The sequence below is a fragment of the Eretmochelys imbricata genome, chromosome 7, assembly GCF_965152235.1.
Source record: "Eretmochelys imbricata isolate rEreImb1 chromosome 7, rEreImb1.hap1, whole genome shotgun sequence".
NCBI classification, from domain to species: domain Eukaryota; kingdom Metazoa; phylum Chordata; order Testudines; family Cheloniidae; genus Eretmochelys; species Eretmochelys imbricata.
The window spans coordinates 25,941,430-25,959,575 of record NC_135578.1 but is presented as its reverse complement, the minus strand read 5'-3'; the positions used below and the strand labels follow the sequence as shown (position 1 = coordinate 25,959,575).

At 41.0% G+C, this 18,146-nt stretch overlaps 2 protein-coding genes across 14 annotated transcripts in view; one reads left to right on the top strand and one right to left on the bottom strand.

The window, feature by feature from the left end:
- The window catches only part of CCDC66 (coiled-coil domain containing 66), a 98,371-nt gene that overhangs the window by 37,866 nt on the left and 42,359 nt on the right, over positions 1 to 18,146 (top strand). For all 5 annotated transcript variants that reach the window (XR_013346700.1, XR_013346698.1, XR_013346697.1 and 2 more), the window contains 2 exons: positions 114 to 241; positions 5,679 to 5,767. Coding sequence is in view for 1 of the 5 variants with exons in the window: in XM_077822545.1 (XP_077678671.1) it covers positions 114 to 241; positions 5,679 to 5,762 (212 nt within the window). In the remaining 4 variants the exon portion in view is untranslated. The remainder of the gene's footprint in view (positions 1 to 113; positions 242 to 5,678; positions 5,768 to 18,146) is intronic.
- Positions 10,914 to 18,146, bottom strand: part of TASOR (transcription activation suppressor) — a 55,426-nt gene continuing 48,193 nt past the window's right edge. For 4 of the 9 annotated variants that reach the window (XM_077822536.1, XM_077822538.1, XM_077822537.1 and 1 more), the window contains 5 exons: positions 16,940 to 17,099; positions 16,078 to 16,186; positions 15,164 to 15,342; positions 14,915 to 15,073; positions 13,094 to 14,237 (listed from right to left, as the gene is read on the bottom strand). In XM_077822536.1, the coding sequence (XP_077678662.1) occupies positions 13,684 to 14,237; positions 14,915 to 15,073; positions 15,164 to 15,342; positions 16,078 to 16,186; positions 16,940 to 17,099 (1,161 nt within the window). In that variant the 3' untranslated portion in view covers positions 13,094 to 13,683. Of the gene's footprint in view, positions 12,140 to 13,093; positions 14,513 to 14,914; positions 15,074 to 15,163; positions 15,343 to 16,077; positions 16,187 to 16,939; positions 17,100 to 18,146 lie in introns of those variants that run through there. The other 5 variants (XM_077822541.1, XM_077822543.1, XM_077822544.1 and 2 more) reach the window with 3 other exon arrangements.

Genomic DNA, 18,146 nt, shown 5'->3' with positions numbered 1-18,146 from the left:
TAATTATTTTAAAAAAAAATCTGCAAAGCCTATATAAAGACTACTTGGAAGAAATTAAAGTAAAACTGAAACAATTACTTAGTATAATTAATTTGATTTATACTTATCTTTAGATTCTTGCCATACACCACGACAGATTTTTAGCTCTGATCATGTGAGAGATCCACTTCTTAATCCTAATGTAGTGAAAAACAGAGACCGACAACAGGCAATCCTCAAAGGACTATCAGACTTACGCCAGGTACAGTATGAGCTAAATCTGTAATGAACATTTTAAAGTTTTGTATTTTCATAATCATTTCCCATCTTTTAGCCCTATTCTCGATTCTGTCCCTTTCTTTCATCCTACTTTTTTGCCCTAGTGTTTCTTTAGCCTCTTTCTTTTCCTAGCGTTGAGATAGTTGAGGACCTAAGAAAGTGGTCTTCCTGGGGAAGGGAGATGATTCAGCTCTGGGATAAAAGTGGAATAATTTTTTCACAGCGCATCAGGACCCTATCTTAAGAGAATAACATTCCCACAACTGGTGGGTGAGGCTGTGAAGGTGTAGCTATCCACTCACAGCAAAAGACTTAACAGGGCTGGCAATCATATAGCAGCTATGAAAAATATTTTACTTCATTAATTTGAAGTATGAATTGTTATAAAACACCTTCCCTAAATTAGGTTTTCTTTTGTCAACACTGAAGTCTGTTTTTGGATTCCCGGTGTATGTATAAAAATAAGAAGTGGCTTAACAGAATATTATATAAGTTAATTTGTTCAAAAGAAAAGCATGTGCACATTTGTATAAGGTATGTAGTGTTTGCTCTGTTACCTCTAGTAAATTAATGGTAATGACATATCTCCACAAGGTTTAATAAAAACAATTTGAATTAGATCTGTTTCTTTTTTGTGAAAAGTTAAAAATATTTGATAGTACTGACACTACATATAAAACATCAACTGATGACTCTGAAGGCTACATACTTTTTTTGGATAGGGATCAAGATACTACTGAGATGATGTTGCTGTGCATCTAGTTAGTAAAACAGAAGTGATTTAGTGGATAATAGAATGTGTTTCAAAGCAAATATGCTCACTGCAGCTGGAAGCAGTGAGACCTTGTCTGGCTACAGAAAGAAAGACATTTTGGGGTTCTTTAAGGAGCAGTCAAAGGAATTGTGAGGAAAGGGGAACTCATCGGAACAGAGACCAGTAGGAAAGGGAAACAGCAAGACCAGGTATTGGTAACACTGGCACATGTGCCCAGGAGGTGGGGGTATTTGTGCATCTCAGTGAGAACACTCTCTCTACTTCGTCTTTCTGCGTGGCCAGGCCAATTGAGGTAGTAGACTTGGATGACCAGCACAAATGCTTCACGGTTTTTCTCTGCTAAATGACCTGGCATGTGTAGGTGGGAGTGCAAAGTGCATACTATAACAAAACTCCTAAAATAGCTCACATTTTAATACCCTACACATTTGCATATCTTTCACACAGAACATTTTTGGTGTGACAGTATGGAGCCATTCATAGGCATAGCATTAAAGCCTTTCATTCTGAACTTTAAACATCAGTTTGAACTACTAAACTACAGAAAACTGGCCTTTGCAAACAGTGTTGGTGTCACTTTATTTCATTCAGTATCAGGTTGTTTTCAGATTGCACTCCCATTCTGCCATTAAAAATTAATTCATGCTATGAAAGCAGGAACAATTGCTAGTGGAACTTCAACTCTCTGACCTGGTTTGCATTATTTTCCTAATGAGAATATTTCCTAATGTAGTGTCATATTATTTGGTGCAGCAGTGGTCTAACCAAAAGATAAGCAGGTTCTACCAGTAATTTATTGGCAGAAGTAATTAATTTGCAGTTTTGACTAGTGCCACTTCTTTCACCAAAGCATTACAGCTATAGAAGCAAGACAGATACCTTGGGTAAAGCAGCTAGAGGGAGAAAGTCTGCAAGCATTCCAGCAGAACTATAAACAGTTACAATATCTTTATAATAATTACTGTGCTTCTAGAGAGACCTGCTTCTGTCCCTGCACATTGGTATACCAGTACCAGATATACCCCCTTCCCCACACAATGCCCCTGCAAAATATGAGGAAGACAAACGTGGCAGTCGTCCTTATTGTCCAATTCTGAATGAGCTAGCTGGGATTCCAAAATCACCAGTCCTTAGGTGGCATGTACACTTGGGAGATCGTAATTAGGAACGGTCTATATAGCTGGATCCATTACATCATCCAATTCCATTTGGCTGGGCTTCTCTGAGCTCATGGAAATGCTTGCCAAAGATCCACCACTTTTGAATATTCCTCTAGCTACACCATATTTGCAAAATGGTGTTCAAGTTTGGAGACTGAAGCTGAGCATTCCTGCAGTTTTTTCTAGGTGAGCTTAGCAAAGAAGTTTGGTGTTAGTGCTTTACGGTGGTGATATCAGTGATTTCAGGTTTAGCATAGAGGGGTGAAATAGGGAAGTTTTCCTACCTGCTGAATATCATCTGTCTCTGTTGTGAAAGACAAAAGATTGATTAAAAGGTTTTTCTTTCAATAAACCTTAGTTAAAGCAAAGAATGGACTTTTGGAGTCTTTTGGTGAGTCATCCCGAAAGGGGGTGGGAGCTGAGTGGTTTGAGCATTGGCCTGCTAAACCCAGGGTTGTGAGTTCAATCCTTGAGGGGGCCATTTAGGGATCTGGGGCAAAAATTGGGGATTGGTCCTGCTTTGAGCAGGGGGTTGGACTAGATGACCACCTGAGGTCCCTTCCAACCCTGATATTCTATGATTCTATGATCCCAGCAGCCACTTACTGCATTTAGGACATTTAACTGTTGGATAATCTCTACTATCCTCCTGCCCAGAGCAGTTGTTTGCATCTGTCTTTTATATGCACCATTCAGATCTGAGAAACTCCTTGTTTAACTACTTTTGGCTCTAATCGTATTTCTGTAGTTCAGAGGATAATTTAGGCTCTGTCTACACTAGAGAGCTTATAGCAGCACAGATGTACCAGAGCAACTGCGCCGCTGTAAGATCTCTTGTGTAGCTGCTCTATGCTGATGGGAGAGCGCTCTCCCATCGACACAATTAAACCACCCCCAATGAGCAGTGGTAGCTATGTGGACAGAAGACGCTCTCCTGCCAACATAAAGCTGTCCACACTGGTGGTTATGTGAGTGTAACTTACGTCACTCAGGGGTGTGTTTTTTTCCCACACCCCTGAGCGACGTAAGTTATACTGACATAAATGGTAGTATAGACATAGCCTTATTTTTGTCACCAAGAAAAAAAAATTATTTAAACCAAACTAAAATTTTCTAGTACTTTAAAGAATTTTTAAAACTGAGGATTTGGCTGAGGGTCAGACAGGTGCTTTTTGCTGTCCATGAAAATCCAACCCAATTTCGCTGAATGTTTAGCTTCTGAAAACTGCAATTTGCCCATGGGCAGTAGAACTCACAAGATGCTTGCTGCTAAATTTGCTTTATGTGCCATCTGCAACAAGCATACTGGAGTTCCACAAAACACCCACCAAACATGCTCCCAGACCCAGAGTTAGAGATCCCGACGGCAGGGAATAATACAGGAGCAGTGGTATCCTTGGCCTAGGAAAGGCAGGAATTTTTTTAAAAAATGGGAGAGGGGTGAATAGGGGAATGAGTACAGCCTCCTCCCCCAAAGCAGAGATATCTTCCCCTCCTCCTCCAACTATGATGAAGCAGTGCTCCATTTTCTCCATCACAGGTGTAGCAAGATCTGACACCCATGTTTCACTCAAACTTAATTACCAGGGAAAGGTGTTGTAGGCAGGCAGCAAAACAAACAAAAAAACCCTCACTGAGTTCTGGTCACCTCCTTTCCAGTCCAGTGACTGATAGTAAGTCTGTACCTTAGCTCCTGTTTCTGAGCAAGATCTCAAAAAATATGTTTTAGGAAGACTGCAAGTATCTTTCTTTCCCTCTTACTGAGAGGTTGCACAGGGTCATTTCTTACAAATATAAGAACAGAACTGAGGGACCAGCTGTTGTGCAAAGTCTCAATGGTCACAGCATTCAAGGTGCAGCCCCGGTGTAGGAAGTGAGGGGCAAAAGAGCCATTAGGCCATCTTTCCACTTTCTGAGCTCCTTCCAGGGTCTGTGCAGCCTCTAATGTAAGTTCTGGCAACCTTGAGGCTACTGCAACACTATCAATGTTTATTATTAATCTTTTCTAATCTACTAAAATTTTCACAGTAGTGCAAATTTGTGGGTTTTAAGCATTTTTAAAATCACAGTTGTGGGATATTGGGGGGGCAGGACTTGTACAATTAATGATAGACAGTGAGCTTCAAAAAGTTAAAGCTTTTTACCTTAACACACTAATTGTCAACATTATATGTCAAAACATGCAAAATAAACATCTTTAAATCAAACTAAGTCCTTAAGCGGCATTTTTCTTTGTCTGTAAATGTGTTACTGCTGATGGAAATATTTTTTCATCAGTTTGTGCGTGTATGGCAAAACCAACATTGTACCAATAAAAATCTAATCTTGCCATGCCTAAATATATGACAGTCTAACATCATACCTATGGGCCTTGCTGCACCTTGGAATTGGCAAGCACAGACAAGTTTTGCCACTTCCATTCCTGCCTCCAGCCTACCTCTATGTTAGGGCTTATGGTGAGGGTGTACAGGAGCAAAAGACTTACAAAAGCTCTTTGAGCACAGGGACCATCTTTTTGTTCAGCAGCTAGTCCCGTGGGGTCCTGGTCCACCACTAGGGCCCCTTGCCACTACAGTACTACAAAATGTTAGCAGTACACTGCCCTTCCCCTGGGGAGTAGCTCCGGGACCACACCAGCCTCAAGTGCAGCTGGAGCCATATAAAGGAGCCATAGCAAGGGCTAGAATCTCCACATTTTTAGTGTTACTGCCTCAACTTGTGCTGCTTTACCCACACCACTCTTCAGAATCAGCATTTAAAATCTTTAACTGTGCTCACTTTTTAGCTATTAGAGCTCAGATGCCCCTCCAGAGGCAGGAATAGATCCCAAGAGTCTTGATTTCCAATTCTTCCTGTTGCCTTGCACATCTAAGCCAAGGATAACATATGTATGTGTGCCTCATCTTCTTCCAAGGAATGATGCACAGAGAAAAAAATAGCCTATTATTCCTACCAATTATTGGTAGAGTTCAAATGTTCTGGGATCCAACTTTACTTAAAACCTATGCTAAAATGTGCTTTTTCTGTTTTTTAAAGCCAGAGGAAATTACAAACCAAAAACTTGTTAAAACAGCTGCAGTATTTAATAACATAATCATGTACTGTTTGTACTGTAGGATTCCTACCTCATTCAGATAGACTGTGAAGTTGAGCTCAAAGAACAGAGGACATTTCTTTTGTTTGAGGCACTGTTCTGGGAGTCAGAGCTAGGGTCCACTCCTTGCTCTGCCACAGACTTCCTGCAGATGGAAGGCAAGACTCCCACGTTCCATGTGCAAAACGAAACTGAAGTAAAACAGCACCTGCAGTCTTAGTGGGGCATTTTTCCTTCTTTGAGTGCTTGACTTATCATGTCTTTTTTATAATTACATATTTTAAAATGGTTAAAGAGCCTTAGAAGTATGAATAAGAAATAAAATAGAGGCTTGCCACTGTTCCTATTTTGTGGAGAAGGAAGAGCATTTACTTTGTACTCATTATTTCAGGGTCTCCTCCAGAAGCAGAAGGAATTGGAGACTGGTCTAGTTCCAACCATAAATCAAGAAGAAAACTTTATTTCACCATTTTAAAAAAGGTACACAAGTATACAAAAAACTTCAGCTTTAAAAATGTAAGGCACAGCACTTTATATTTGCTACTGTAATTTACTAACCGCATCTAAATCTTTTTTAACCAAGGTCTAATCTCCTACATGAAATGTGACAGGTTATGTGGTTTCGTTCCTTTTCCCCTTCCCCCCATGTGGTTGTTTGAAGATGCTTGAATCTAATATATAATGCATTTATTTGCTATTAGAGTGGTCTTCTGCTTTGAAGATTTCTTAAGATTATGTAGTAAGGAAACAGCGGTATAGAAAGTTTGTTTACATTAACTTTTTGTAGAATTTAAAATATATGTATTTTTGATATAAATAAATGTATTAAATATTTAATGACATACCAATTTTTGCCTCTCACTAAAAGAGAAAAAAAGTGCCAAATCTCTTCCTCTTTCAGTGTTGCCATGCCCAAAAAGCTGTCTGATCACTTAGATAAACAATTTGTGTTCTAGTGAGCAACCTAGCACTCAAAAAACCAGTGTATGTATTGAATAAGCTAGCTAAAACTGAGTGGCAGTGCTTATTGTCCAGCTACGCCAAAAAGAGGACAAGAGACACGCAGCATGGTTTAGTTAGGCCACAACTTCTTTCTTAAAAATCTGGGAGTACCTGGCCGATAGAAGTGTACAGTGCGGATAATTCCATAATCATTTCAATATATAACTGGGGGCTTCTGTCAGCTCTCCCCCTTACCTACCCTGGTCCCCAGCCAACCCACAGCAGGGACCTCCCCCTCCCCCCTCCTCAATTGAGGGTTAAGGGAGACTATAGAGAAGGGTGAGGGCTGGCTCCCTGCTATACCAGTCATAGGAGCCTCAACCCCCCCCCTCATCCCCGCTCCTTTAAATCCTTTACCAATGCATTCTATCTGATCACTGTAGCCCTTTCCCATGGAATACCTACAGTGGGCATCTGCTAGGAGAGGCACCAGCAATTAGCTTGGCTGCCCCCCAACGCTTAACCAGGTGCCCAGACATCTCCTAATGCCCCCTTTAATATCAGCCAAAAACTTCTCAGCTCCCAAGTCTGACAGGTGGACCCCATCCTCCCTGAATAATTCTGGTGCCCCATATACTATGCCTGGATGCAAAAAGACTGACCCTCCTATGACATCCATGAATTTGGCCACCTGCCTTTCAGGGTCTTGGCGGCTCCCTCCCACACCCTGCGTTGCAGCATATCTGACCATACAATTTTTACTCCTGGTAAAAGTTCCAGGATCAACCCCCAAGTCCCTCTGAACTCTGACCATTAAGTATACCTGTTTACACAGTTCCACATTATCTTCCTCAAGGTGAGCCACAATTATATCTGATGCCTGCTCACAGGACACCATAGTGTACAGAAGCGGCATCAGCTGGTCCTATAACATGCCCCTCCTCCCGTGCCAGCTCAGGACTGCTTCACCACTGAGGCCTAGCTGCAAACCTCCAGCCAACCTCAAAGCCCACCTCTGCACCCAGCAAATAATACTGTGCCTGCAGAGCCACATCACTGTCTGCCAGCATCTGGAATGAAAATACAGAGGAAGATTAACACTGATTTTTCCCCTATTCTGCATGCTTCAGAATAGCAATGCCCAATTGCCTGAATTGTCCTGACCCCCATTCCCAGCTGGGCCACGGCTGTTACCGTCTAGATCCTGGATGAGTGGGAACCAAATTCATAAGCTGGGCATCCCAACTTTGTCAGGCCCTATCTTGAAACTGTAGCAAACTGGTATGATGTGAGGGAATTTCTAGAACAGTGAATAAAGAGGGGCCCATCCCTACCTGGTCTTATAGTCTTGTATGCCCTCACAGTCTCCACAGGGAAGATCCCAGGCTTGCCAACCTCCTGAAGAATAGTGGATGCACCTCAGCCTCCTTCATCTGTCTTTCACTTCCTCCTGGTTAATATAACTAATTGCCCCTCCCACTCTATATCCCTCGGTTCAAAGCTCTTTCTGGAAGAATCCCTACAGGATCCAGGTACTAGCACACTGATCCTAAAAGCTTTTTAAAAAAAAGCAGCTACCAGAAATGCTGCCTTGACCAAGTCCACCTTATCTCAGGTAAAACAGGGCTTTTCTTCCAGTAGCATGGACCTACAGTGCTCCCTCTCTTCCAGTCACCTGGGGTGTGGGTGGGAAATGGATCAGCAGCCCCACACTGACCTGGTCTGCAACTGCAGCATCAAGTTGGTCCCTGACTCTCTAGCCCTTAAAGGGGCACACGTCTTTTCCAACAAGCCAGACAACAGCCCCCCACTGCTTAATGTGCAATGAGCTGAGTCAAATAAAAGTAAAATGAGTTAGTTCCTGTTCTCAGACAGCAGACTCTTGTTTAAAAAAAATAAAGTTCTAGGTTTGTATATTTGATTAACCCAAAACCGTATTCAAAATTGGTTTGAACTTCTGTTTCTGAAGTTAAGAGTCAAAATAGCATCTGGGCTTAGTTCTCTAACTGCATTTAAGCCAATTCAGGGCAAAACTGTTTCAGCCAGAAGGGATACCTGTAGAGAGGAATTACAGCTTTAACTCATGCCAGCGGGTCTCGCCCAATGTTTTTTCAAAATTGCCTCAGGAGGCTATATTATTTATAGATCAAATGAGATGTCCCTCCTGAGACAGTTTGTTGTAAGAAGCTTGAATTTGAAGATAACTGCCTTAAATCCACATCAAAGAGCATTTGTTTAATTTACAGGTGATAAACATTTGGCCAGTTGTTAGGCACGTTTGGATAAATTCTTTCATAGAATATCAGGGTTGGAAGGGACCTCAGGAGGTCAGCTAGTCCAACCCCCTGCTCAAAGCAGGACCAATCCCCAAGTAAATCATCCCAGCCAGGGCTTTGTCAAGCCTGACCTTAAAAATATCTAAGGAAGGAGATTCCACCACCTCCCTAGGTAACGCATTCCAGTGTTTCACCACCCTCCTAGTGAAAAAGTTTTTCCTAATAGCCAACCTAAACCTCCCCCACTGCAACTTGAGACCATTACTCCTTGTTCTGTCATCAGCTACCACTGAGAACAGTCTAGATCCAGCCTCTTTGGAATCCCCTTTCAGGTAGTTGAAAGCAGCTGTCAAATCCCCCCTCATTCTTCTCTTCTGCAGACTAAACAATCCCAGTTCCCTCAACCTCTCCTCATAAGTCATGTGTTCCAGTCCCCTAATCATTTTTTGTTGCCCTCTGCTGGATGTTTTCCAATTTTTCCACATCCTTCTTGTAGTGTGGGGCCCAAAACTGGACACAGTACTCCAGATGAGGCCTCACCAATGTCGAATAGAGGGGAATGATCACGTCCCTCAATCTGCTGAATTGCTGGCAATGCCCCTACCTATACATCCCAAAATGCCATTGGCCTTCTTGGCAAGGGCACACTGTTGACTCATATCCAGTTTCTCGTCCACGGTAACCTCTAGGTCCTTTTCTGCAGAACTGCTGCCGAGCCATTCGGTCCCTAGTCTCTAGCGGTGCCTGGGGTTCTTCTGTCCTAAGTGCAGGACTCTGCACTTTTCCTTGTTGAACCTCATCAGATTTCTTTTGGCCCAATCCTCTAATTTGTCTAGGTCCCTCTGTATCCTATCCCTTTCATTATATACACATGAGAAAAACCACATCTGAATGTGTGCATTGTCATACAGTTGTTTCTATATGCCAATCTCACTGTCTAAAGTTTAATGGAGAAAGGAAATTGAGTATTTTTCTTCAGAAGCATTGCCCCTGCATGAGGACTTGACACGTGCCATACAGTAGCTTAGTTCTTCATTAATATATTAAATAGTTTGATATTCTAGCAGGAAAAGCTTTTTGTAACTATACTAGATACAGTAAAACAAAGTGAAGGAACTTTTCTTCTATTTTTAGAAGTCTTTTTTTATATAGAAGTGTTTTACTTACTTAAGATGTGTTAAAAGAGTATTTTAAAAATGAACAGCAGCTTGAAATTAGTTTTTTTTTTTTAGAAATAGTTTTAGCTACTTGTCATTTGTGGCTTAATCACATTTTGCCTTTAAAAATTTGTCCCTTGGCTGTACTAAAAACCTAAACTGGCTGCAACAGAAGTAAACTGTCTTGAAGGAGAAACCCCCCCCAAACCAAGTTTTCTTGTATTACTCTTAGGTGGTAGTGGACTTCAACACTAAAACACAACACATGGTAGTATGCCAGAGTTTGTTTTACCATCCATATAGTATTTTCTGGAAATCTTCACAAGACTGTGCACAAGGAAAGTTGATGCATTTGTGCTTCAATAATTGAGTTATTGAACATAACTCATACAGAAAAATGTTCTGGGGTGGGGAGAAGACAAAATCTAGCACAATACCTATAATTGTCTGGCTATGCCAAAAGAATGACAGGAGACATTAGCTAGGGGTTTAATCAGGCTACAATTTTATTATTAGATGTCTAGGACTAACCTGGTGGATAAAATGTGCAGTGCAGGTGAAACCCCCAGAATTAAGGGGGATGGGGAGGGAGAGCGCGCACTTTTACCAGCCCCTCCACCTTTCCATTCATGGCCCTCCAACAGATCCACTGCCAGTAACCTCCAATTCCAGCCATTTTTTTTTTTTGGGGGGGGGGGGAAATCTTCCACCAGCTCTCCCCACATTTTATCCAGGTCCCTCCAGTAATTCCCTTGCCCAGACCTTACTGACCCCCACCCCCTATAGGAGGGGTTAAGGTGGAATATAAGGATGGGGGGTGGGCTCCCTGCTGTGTCAATCACAGGAGTCCCCAACTTGCTCAATTACCAAGGACCTCTCCTTGATTCTTTTTCCAAGCCATTTATCTGTTCTTTTGTGCCTTAATTTATGGAGTACCTGCACTGAACATCCGCTGTACATTTAAAAAGTTGCAACATATGGCCTACCGCCTGTCATACTATGCAGGAACAGAGCTGACCTGAACCTGCTGTGAGGAAGGCAAAAAAAAACCCCACTGCACCTGGCCAATATGGTGGTAAGGGAAAAATTCCTTACCAGCCCCCTCAAGGAGGCAGCTACAGTAATGCCCACAGCAGATATAGCTAATCACCTGGCAGATTTCTGACCTAAATAGGGAAGGTGGGTACTGCCTAGCCTGCTCCCAGGGAGGAGGGGAGGGTCCAGGCCCAGGCTGACCTTTTTAAACCCCTCATTTCTAGGTGGTGAGTCATCCACCACACTGACTACTTTTCTAGCAGTTTTACATCTCCTCTCCTTCCCCAAGCCTGAAAGCATTGCCCTCTCCTCCTGCCCCCTCCTCAAAGTGCAGGGTGGTGATTGTCCGGCTATTGCAAAAGAAAGACAGGAGACATTAGATATGGGTTTAATCAGGCTGCAACTTTATTAGGTGTCTAGGACTAACCCAGCGGATAAAATGTGCAGTGCAGGTGAAACCCCCATAATTGGGCAGGGTGAAGTGCTTTTACCATTCATGTCCCTCCAGCAGATTCACTGCCAGGAACCGCCAGTTCTTGAGGTGCTTCCACTAGCTCCACCCCCTTTTCCTCCAGGTCTCTCTAGCAATTCCCTTGCCAGGACCTTACTAACCACCACCCCCTGTAGGGGTGGTTAAGGTGGACTATAATGATGGGGGGACAGTGTTGGCTGCTTGCCATACCAATCAGAGGAGTCCCTAATTGCCCCCAGCTTGCTCAATTACCAAGCCCCTCTCCTTAATTCCTTTTCCAAGCCATTTATCTATTCTTTTGTGCCTTAATTTATGGAGTACCTGCACTGAACATCCACCACAAGGAGGCACCAGCCATTAGTTTGGCTGCCTCCTCCCCACATTCAGCTAGGTTCCCAAACATGTCCCAATGCCCTCTTTTGTATCAGCCAAAAATATGTCAACACCTGAGCCTGACAGGTGCACCCCATCCTCCCAAAATAACTTGGGTGCCCCACAGAGTATGCAAGGATGTGAAATTACTGTCCCCCTCAAGAGCAGTAAGAATTTGGCCACTTCCCTGTTCACATACTTCCTGGTTTTGTCCACCCTGGCAGGGTTCATGGCTCCCGGCCAGACCCTTTGCTGAAGCATATTCGACCAGACAACGTTAACGCCTAGAAAAATTCCCAGGATCTGCACCAGGTCCCTCCTTGTTCGAAGCATTAACTCCACCCCTTTAAGTGTTTCCAGATCATTTTCTCCCAGGTGTATCACCAATATATCCGGTGGCTGCTGATGTGCCCACACAGCATACAACAGCGGTATCAGTTGATCCCATAACATTCCCCTCCGTGCGTGCCAATTGAGTAATGCTTCACCCGAATCCCAGCTGGGAGCCCTCGGGCAACCTGGATGCGTGCCTATGCACCCAAAACAATACTGTGCCCACAGATCCACACCCGTGTGTGTATAGCCGGCTGTCCCATATCTGAAATGAGAACACAACTGATTAATGTTGATTTTCCATCTGCAGTCTTACATACGTTTGGTTTGCATTAGACTGCCAGCACCCGATTGCCTGAATAGCCTCTGCTTCCATATGTATCTGTGCTGCTGCCCTATTCTGAATGAGCGGGAGCTTTTCTTCTATTTGTAGAAGTCATCTTTTTGTAGAAGTGTTTACTTAAGATACATTAAATGAGTATTTTAAAAATGAGTACCAGCTTGAAATTCGCTTTAAAAAAATAGTTTTAGCTAATAAAAGTAGTGAGTGCACTTATTTGTGGCTTAATCACCACATTTTGCCTTTAAAAAAAATTGGCCCTTGGCTGTACTAAAACTTAAACTGACTGCAACAAAATAAACTGTCTTGAAGAAAAAAAAACCCAAAACCTTAGTTTTCTTATACTACCCTTTAGTGTTAAAGTCCACTACCACGTAATTAAAACAAAAACAGAATGGTAGTACGCCAGTTTGCGTTTTACCATCCATATAGTATTTTCTGGAAATCTTCTCTATAGTATTCACAAGACTGTGCACAAGGAAAGCAGATACTACAGAAAAATGTTCCGGGGAGGAAGGAGACAAATCTAGTACAAAACATATAATTTTAAAGGAAAGGGTGAGAACAGTAAACAAACTTTCATGAGGATATTCATTTTAGTGGCATTGCCACATTTAGCAGAACATTACGTTCAGGGCCTAAAAGTACTGATAGTGTCTACCTTTTAACACTACAAATCAGCTGTTTGCCATCTGTACATTTATAAGAAGATACAGAACTTTAAAACTGTCGGGCTATTTCTATGCAGTTGTGATAAGCAAAAAAGGTACTAACAGATTAATTAGATGCACACAAAAATGGTATTGAAATAAATTTTGCAGCATCAGTTTTCTGTATTTTAGAAACAGGATATAAAACAAATCAAGTTGCTACTAAGTCCCATGTGCATGAAAAGTTTATTTTTTTTTTTAAATGGAACTGCACCATTGGTTACTCTAATTGAGGTATTTAGCCAAAATCCAGTATTATATATATTTTTTCATTAAAATAACTACACTGCCTTATCGCTATGTAAAAACATTTTGTACAAAATTTGTGTCCAATGTCAATCAAATACATACATAACAGTTTTTATATTCATTTAAAGACAAGTGGCTTGGATACTCTATTACAGTTTACTTAAAAATTAAGCTTTGCTATTTCACATGCTTTAGGCAAACATTCAGTTTTACATTAAAACAGACTTCAAACTGAAGTCTACGTACAGGTCAAATACAAATGTAAAAACTTAAAAGTGCCAACAAAACAAGATAATTCAAATACAATAAATGTTAAAAAATATATATTTATTTCAATTTTCAGATGCTTCAACTAGTACAGGCCATCATGATTTAAATAAGACAGGGAAACATTTGAGTTAAACGACAAACATTTTGTTCAGAGAATAAAATAGAAACTGTTAATTCACTTTTTTAGAAACAGAAAAGTCCACAACAAACCTATAAAAAGTTTTAGTTTTGTATTTATTTCTATTTTGAATATGGCCTGGAAGATTCACAATTTACATCCCAATTACTAGGAGAAGATGACTTGTCTGTATCCATGCTCTGACTGTAAGCAGACAGAAAATAATTCCCACCTTCTTGGTTTTGACTTGTGGAAATTGGGTATGTTGTTCCCAGAAAAGTCTGATGAGTGAGAACATTAAAATGACTGAACTGATGGGACATACTTAATTGTCTACTGTAAACTTGAAAGTTGTTGAAAGGAACTTGTTCTACTGAATTGTTTTTGTCTCCTTCAGCAGAGCATGTGGTAGAAACAGGAGTTATTGGCTGTCTCTCCTCCAAATCAAGTTTAGAAGTTTTTTCCATCAACCCAATTTGTCCTTCAGAAGACAGCTGCATATCAGTTAGAGAGTTTTCTTTTGAATCTGTTCCATGTGAGCCTTTGGTCTCTGTCTGCAAAGCTTCTGAATGAGAATCATACTTTGAGGCATCACTGCAGATTTCTATTTGTGATGTTTCATCCCCTGAATCCAAAGACATGTCTTCCTCGTCCTTTTCATCGCTTTCTACAAAAACTATATTAAGAAAGAGAAGTCCTACTCTATTGAAATATACGATTTTTAAAAAAGCTATACACTACTCACAGAGTGTTATGCTTCGGGTCTGTAAATCCAATATCACTTAAGGCTTGGTCTTCTGCCACTCTTGTTCACTTACTCAACACACACACTTAACCCTTTGTGTGAATGTCCAGATATTCCGATGCTAAAAGCTTCTGCGCACTGTGGTCATGTTTAGTGTTGGGAAATCCCAACTCCCAGCTCCAAAGGGGTTAATGTCAAAACAGCATCTAAAGTTATACAGTAGGTCAGTATTTGATCAGACAATTACAGAATACAATTACTGACATCCAAGTTCATTTTGTTACCATTTCTAAGTCTGTCATTAAGCTTATACTTCCCTCAGAACAGAAGGGAAATGCCATTTGGCTTACTCATTACCTTACCCTCTTCATCATCATCAGGCTTTCTTGGATACTGAATTAGTCAGTAATTCTGTATTTAAGATACCTTAATGTATTCAATCCCAGCTTCCCTTTCTCATTGCTTAAAATACAGAGTACTTGAGAGTTGGGATTTCCTCACAAATCTACAGAGTTTGTTTTGTAAGAGTAAAGACACACTACACTTAAAGGACCTCCACCCCACTCCTCTGATTAGTTGGAAAGAGTATAAAATATGCTGAATATTACCTGATTGTCTTTCAGGAACACCAGGTGAAGGAAGGTTGTTTTCTTCCGTAATTGAATTGTGGTAGCCAACGAGGTTTTTGAAGTTTTGCATAAAGTCATCAACTGTAGCAACTACTATTCCATTATCAGCATAATTTGAAAATGTTTTGACATTCTTTTCTAAATTTACAAAAAAAGAGAAAGAGGAGTGACTTAGTAACATAATAATATCAAACTTAAGAAAAAGACAGCTGCAAGTTCTGGTTTTACCTGTTAAGAAGACAACATGTCTTTGTTGTATATTCTGAGCCTGAAGTCTGATAAGACAGTCCAATTCTGGAGCATTTCGTGTTTGAGAGTCACAGTTATGATATGACAGAATCTCAACCATGTGTTTCTTCTGATAGGTATTCAGAAGTGTCAGCAGACTCAAGGCTTTAGCATTCATTCTATTTAAAAGAGGATTGGAGGTTTACATTTAGATCAATATTCAAATTACATGATGTATCACATGATGAAAACTCCCTTCAAATATATTTTCTTGATTTAAGATTTTATATCTTTGAGAGCACTATTTTTCTAACACAGAGGTGGGCAAACTATGGGCCGCATCCAGCCGATGGGACCCTCCTGCCCAGCCCCTCAGTTCCTGGCCCGGCAGGCTAGTCCCCAGCCCCTCCCCTGATGTTCCCCCTCCCCTGCAACCTCAGCACAACGCTCTGGGCAGCGCAGTTGCAGAGCTGCGGCCTGACCCAGTGCTCTAAGCAGTGCTGCCAGCCACCGGTGCTCCAGGTAGCACGGTAAAGGGGCAGGGGGGGTTGGATAGAGGACAAGGGAGTTGGGGGAGGGGGGAGATGGTCAAGGGTATGGATAGGGGTTGGGGCGGTCAGAAGGTGGGGAACAGGGGCATTGGATGGGGCAGAGGGCAGTCTGGGGTGGCAGGTCTGGGGATGGGGCAGGAGTCATAGGGGAGCTGTCAGGGGGCGAGAAGCAGGGAGGTCGGATAGGAGGTGGGGGCTGGGCCATACCTGGCTGTTTGGGGAGACCCAAAATTTCCTCCATACAAATTTTAGATACCCGACATGGCCCTCAGGCCAAAAAAAAAAAAAAGGAAAAAATAAAGTTTGCCTACCCCTGTTCTAATATGTCATTTCAACACTTTATATTTAGAGTACACTGCTTACCTCCCAAGCTCCTTGAGTTTTTTTTGTATTTTACAGTGGACTTTCCACTGCCATTTCCCATCAGGTGTATTGAGGTCCTCAAGGAACTTCAGGAAATTTTTAAGTTTATCTATTTTTGAGACAAATAATTTGTGTTATATAGTTTTAAAACAACAATTTAAAATCTAAGCTAAACCCAAACACTATTGTGTCTTCCATTTTACAGATCTTTGATTAACAGCTGAAAACATAACCCCAGTACTGAGCTTTGTAAGAACTTAAAAAAAAAATTACTCAGTTTCTAATGGATTACAGTTTGCGGTCAGTGGCTCAGGTCCACTAAAGTTGTGTAAGCTTACACATGGGCTAAAATTTGACCTTAAGTGACTTACTGCCATTGAGAGAGATCCATTAAAAACTAATTCACTTAAGTTTTGTTTCTGGGGGTTTTTTGGGGGGAGAGAGAGAATGGAGAGACGTATGTGGTCTTAAATAAAGGCTACAATTATAAAAACTGTGTATATTTCTTTGGGGACCGTTAATGGTTTGGTGGCATCATACAAAATTTTTCATGTCGAGGTAGCTATTCAGTCAGTCTAGTCTCTCAGTTTGGGTCAGACTTCTACATCAGCAGCCTATGAAATTTTGGTTAGTGGCCCCAATCCAGCTGATTGCAGACAGTTAATCTCCAAAAAGGCTATAATAAAGTGCATGAGAATGAATTGCTTTAACCCTCTTTGATAACAAGCTTGATACATATGACTGCAAGAAGTTTGCATTGCCTCTCTTCTGTAGTTAAATGGAGGATTTCATTCTCAAGTGCTGTCAATAAGACATCTTTCTCCTGTATTAAAAATTCATGATTTTTAACAAAAATTCTTACCAACTGTGACAGACTCTGGATTAAGAACAGATTCATCAGACACAACAAAACCACCAGACACAAACAATTCATTGTAAGTGTGGTTTTTCACATCATCCAAGCTATCAACACCAGCAAAGCTGACACATGAAAGCCTCTTCAGAGTTACTAAACCAGGTATCTGTTTAGAAAAGAAAACCAAGGATTACTTTCCACTTCTATCCACAATGCTAGCTTGTGGGTTCCAAGACAAACTTTTCCAGAAGTGACTAGTGTACTTATTTCTGTAGGATGTGATCTCACAATGAAGTCATTACAGACATTTAGGCAGAATGAAGGTGGGGAGGTTGGAAATGATGACAGTACAAAAAGGTGAATATTCCACAAAATACCTCTGATTGCTGCCCCGTCCCAATTAAGTTTTTATACATGGCCATCAACATAATTCAAGTGCACACAGTGAACTGAAAGTTCCCTTCACCCTTCCCTAGTGCATCATGAAACTATACATAGAAAATAGCATTAATGAAACATCCATGGAGTTGATTAAAAATGATGAGCATTGACAAAACTGTATGGGGAATCTTGCAGACTGTTCACAGCATGTTCAGGACTAAAGACCAAATGGTATTATTACATCTATATTTCCAAACAAAAATTACATTAAAATTGAATTAAGGTTGACAGGACTTCCAAACAACTTTAACACTGCCCTAGATGAGGCCATGACACATGATTAAAGCATCAGAAGAAATTATAAAAATATATTACATTTCTCTCTTCTGCCCCCTCACTGAGTCAATACAGTGAGGAGGTGTCTTACCTTTGTATTTCCCTATCTTAACATTTTGGATTTCTTTTGCATTTTTGTATTGGAGGAAAGGACAAACTACACTTCCTTATTCACTTTTTTCATACCAATCATGATTTTTAGACTTCTATCATATTGCCCCTTAGTCTCCTCTTTTTGAAGATAAACATTCCCAAGTCTTTGATCTATCCTCATATGGAAACCACTCCACACTCTATCATCTTTGTTGCCCTTCTCTGAACCTTTTCTAGTTCCACTATGGTCTTTTTTGAGATAGGGTAACCAGAACTGCTTGCAGTATTCAAGGTGTGGGCACACCATGTAATTATATAGTAGCATTATGATATTTGTTGTATTACTTATCCCTTTTCTAAGGGTTCCTAACATAGTGTTAGTCTTTTTGACCACTGCTGTGCA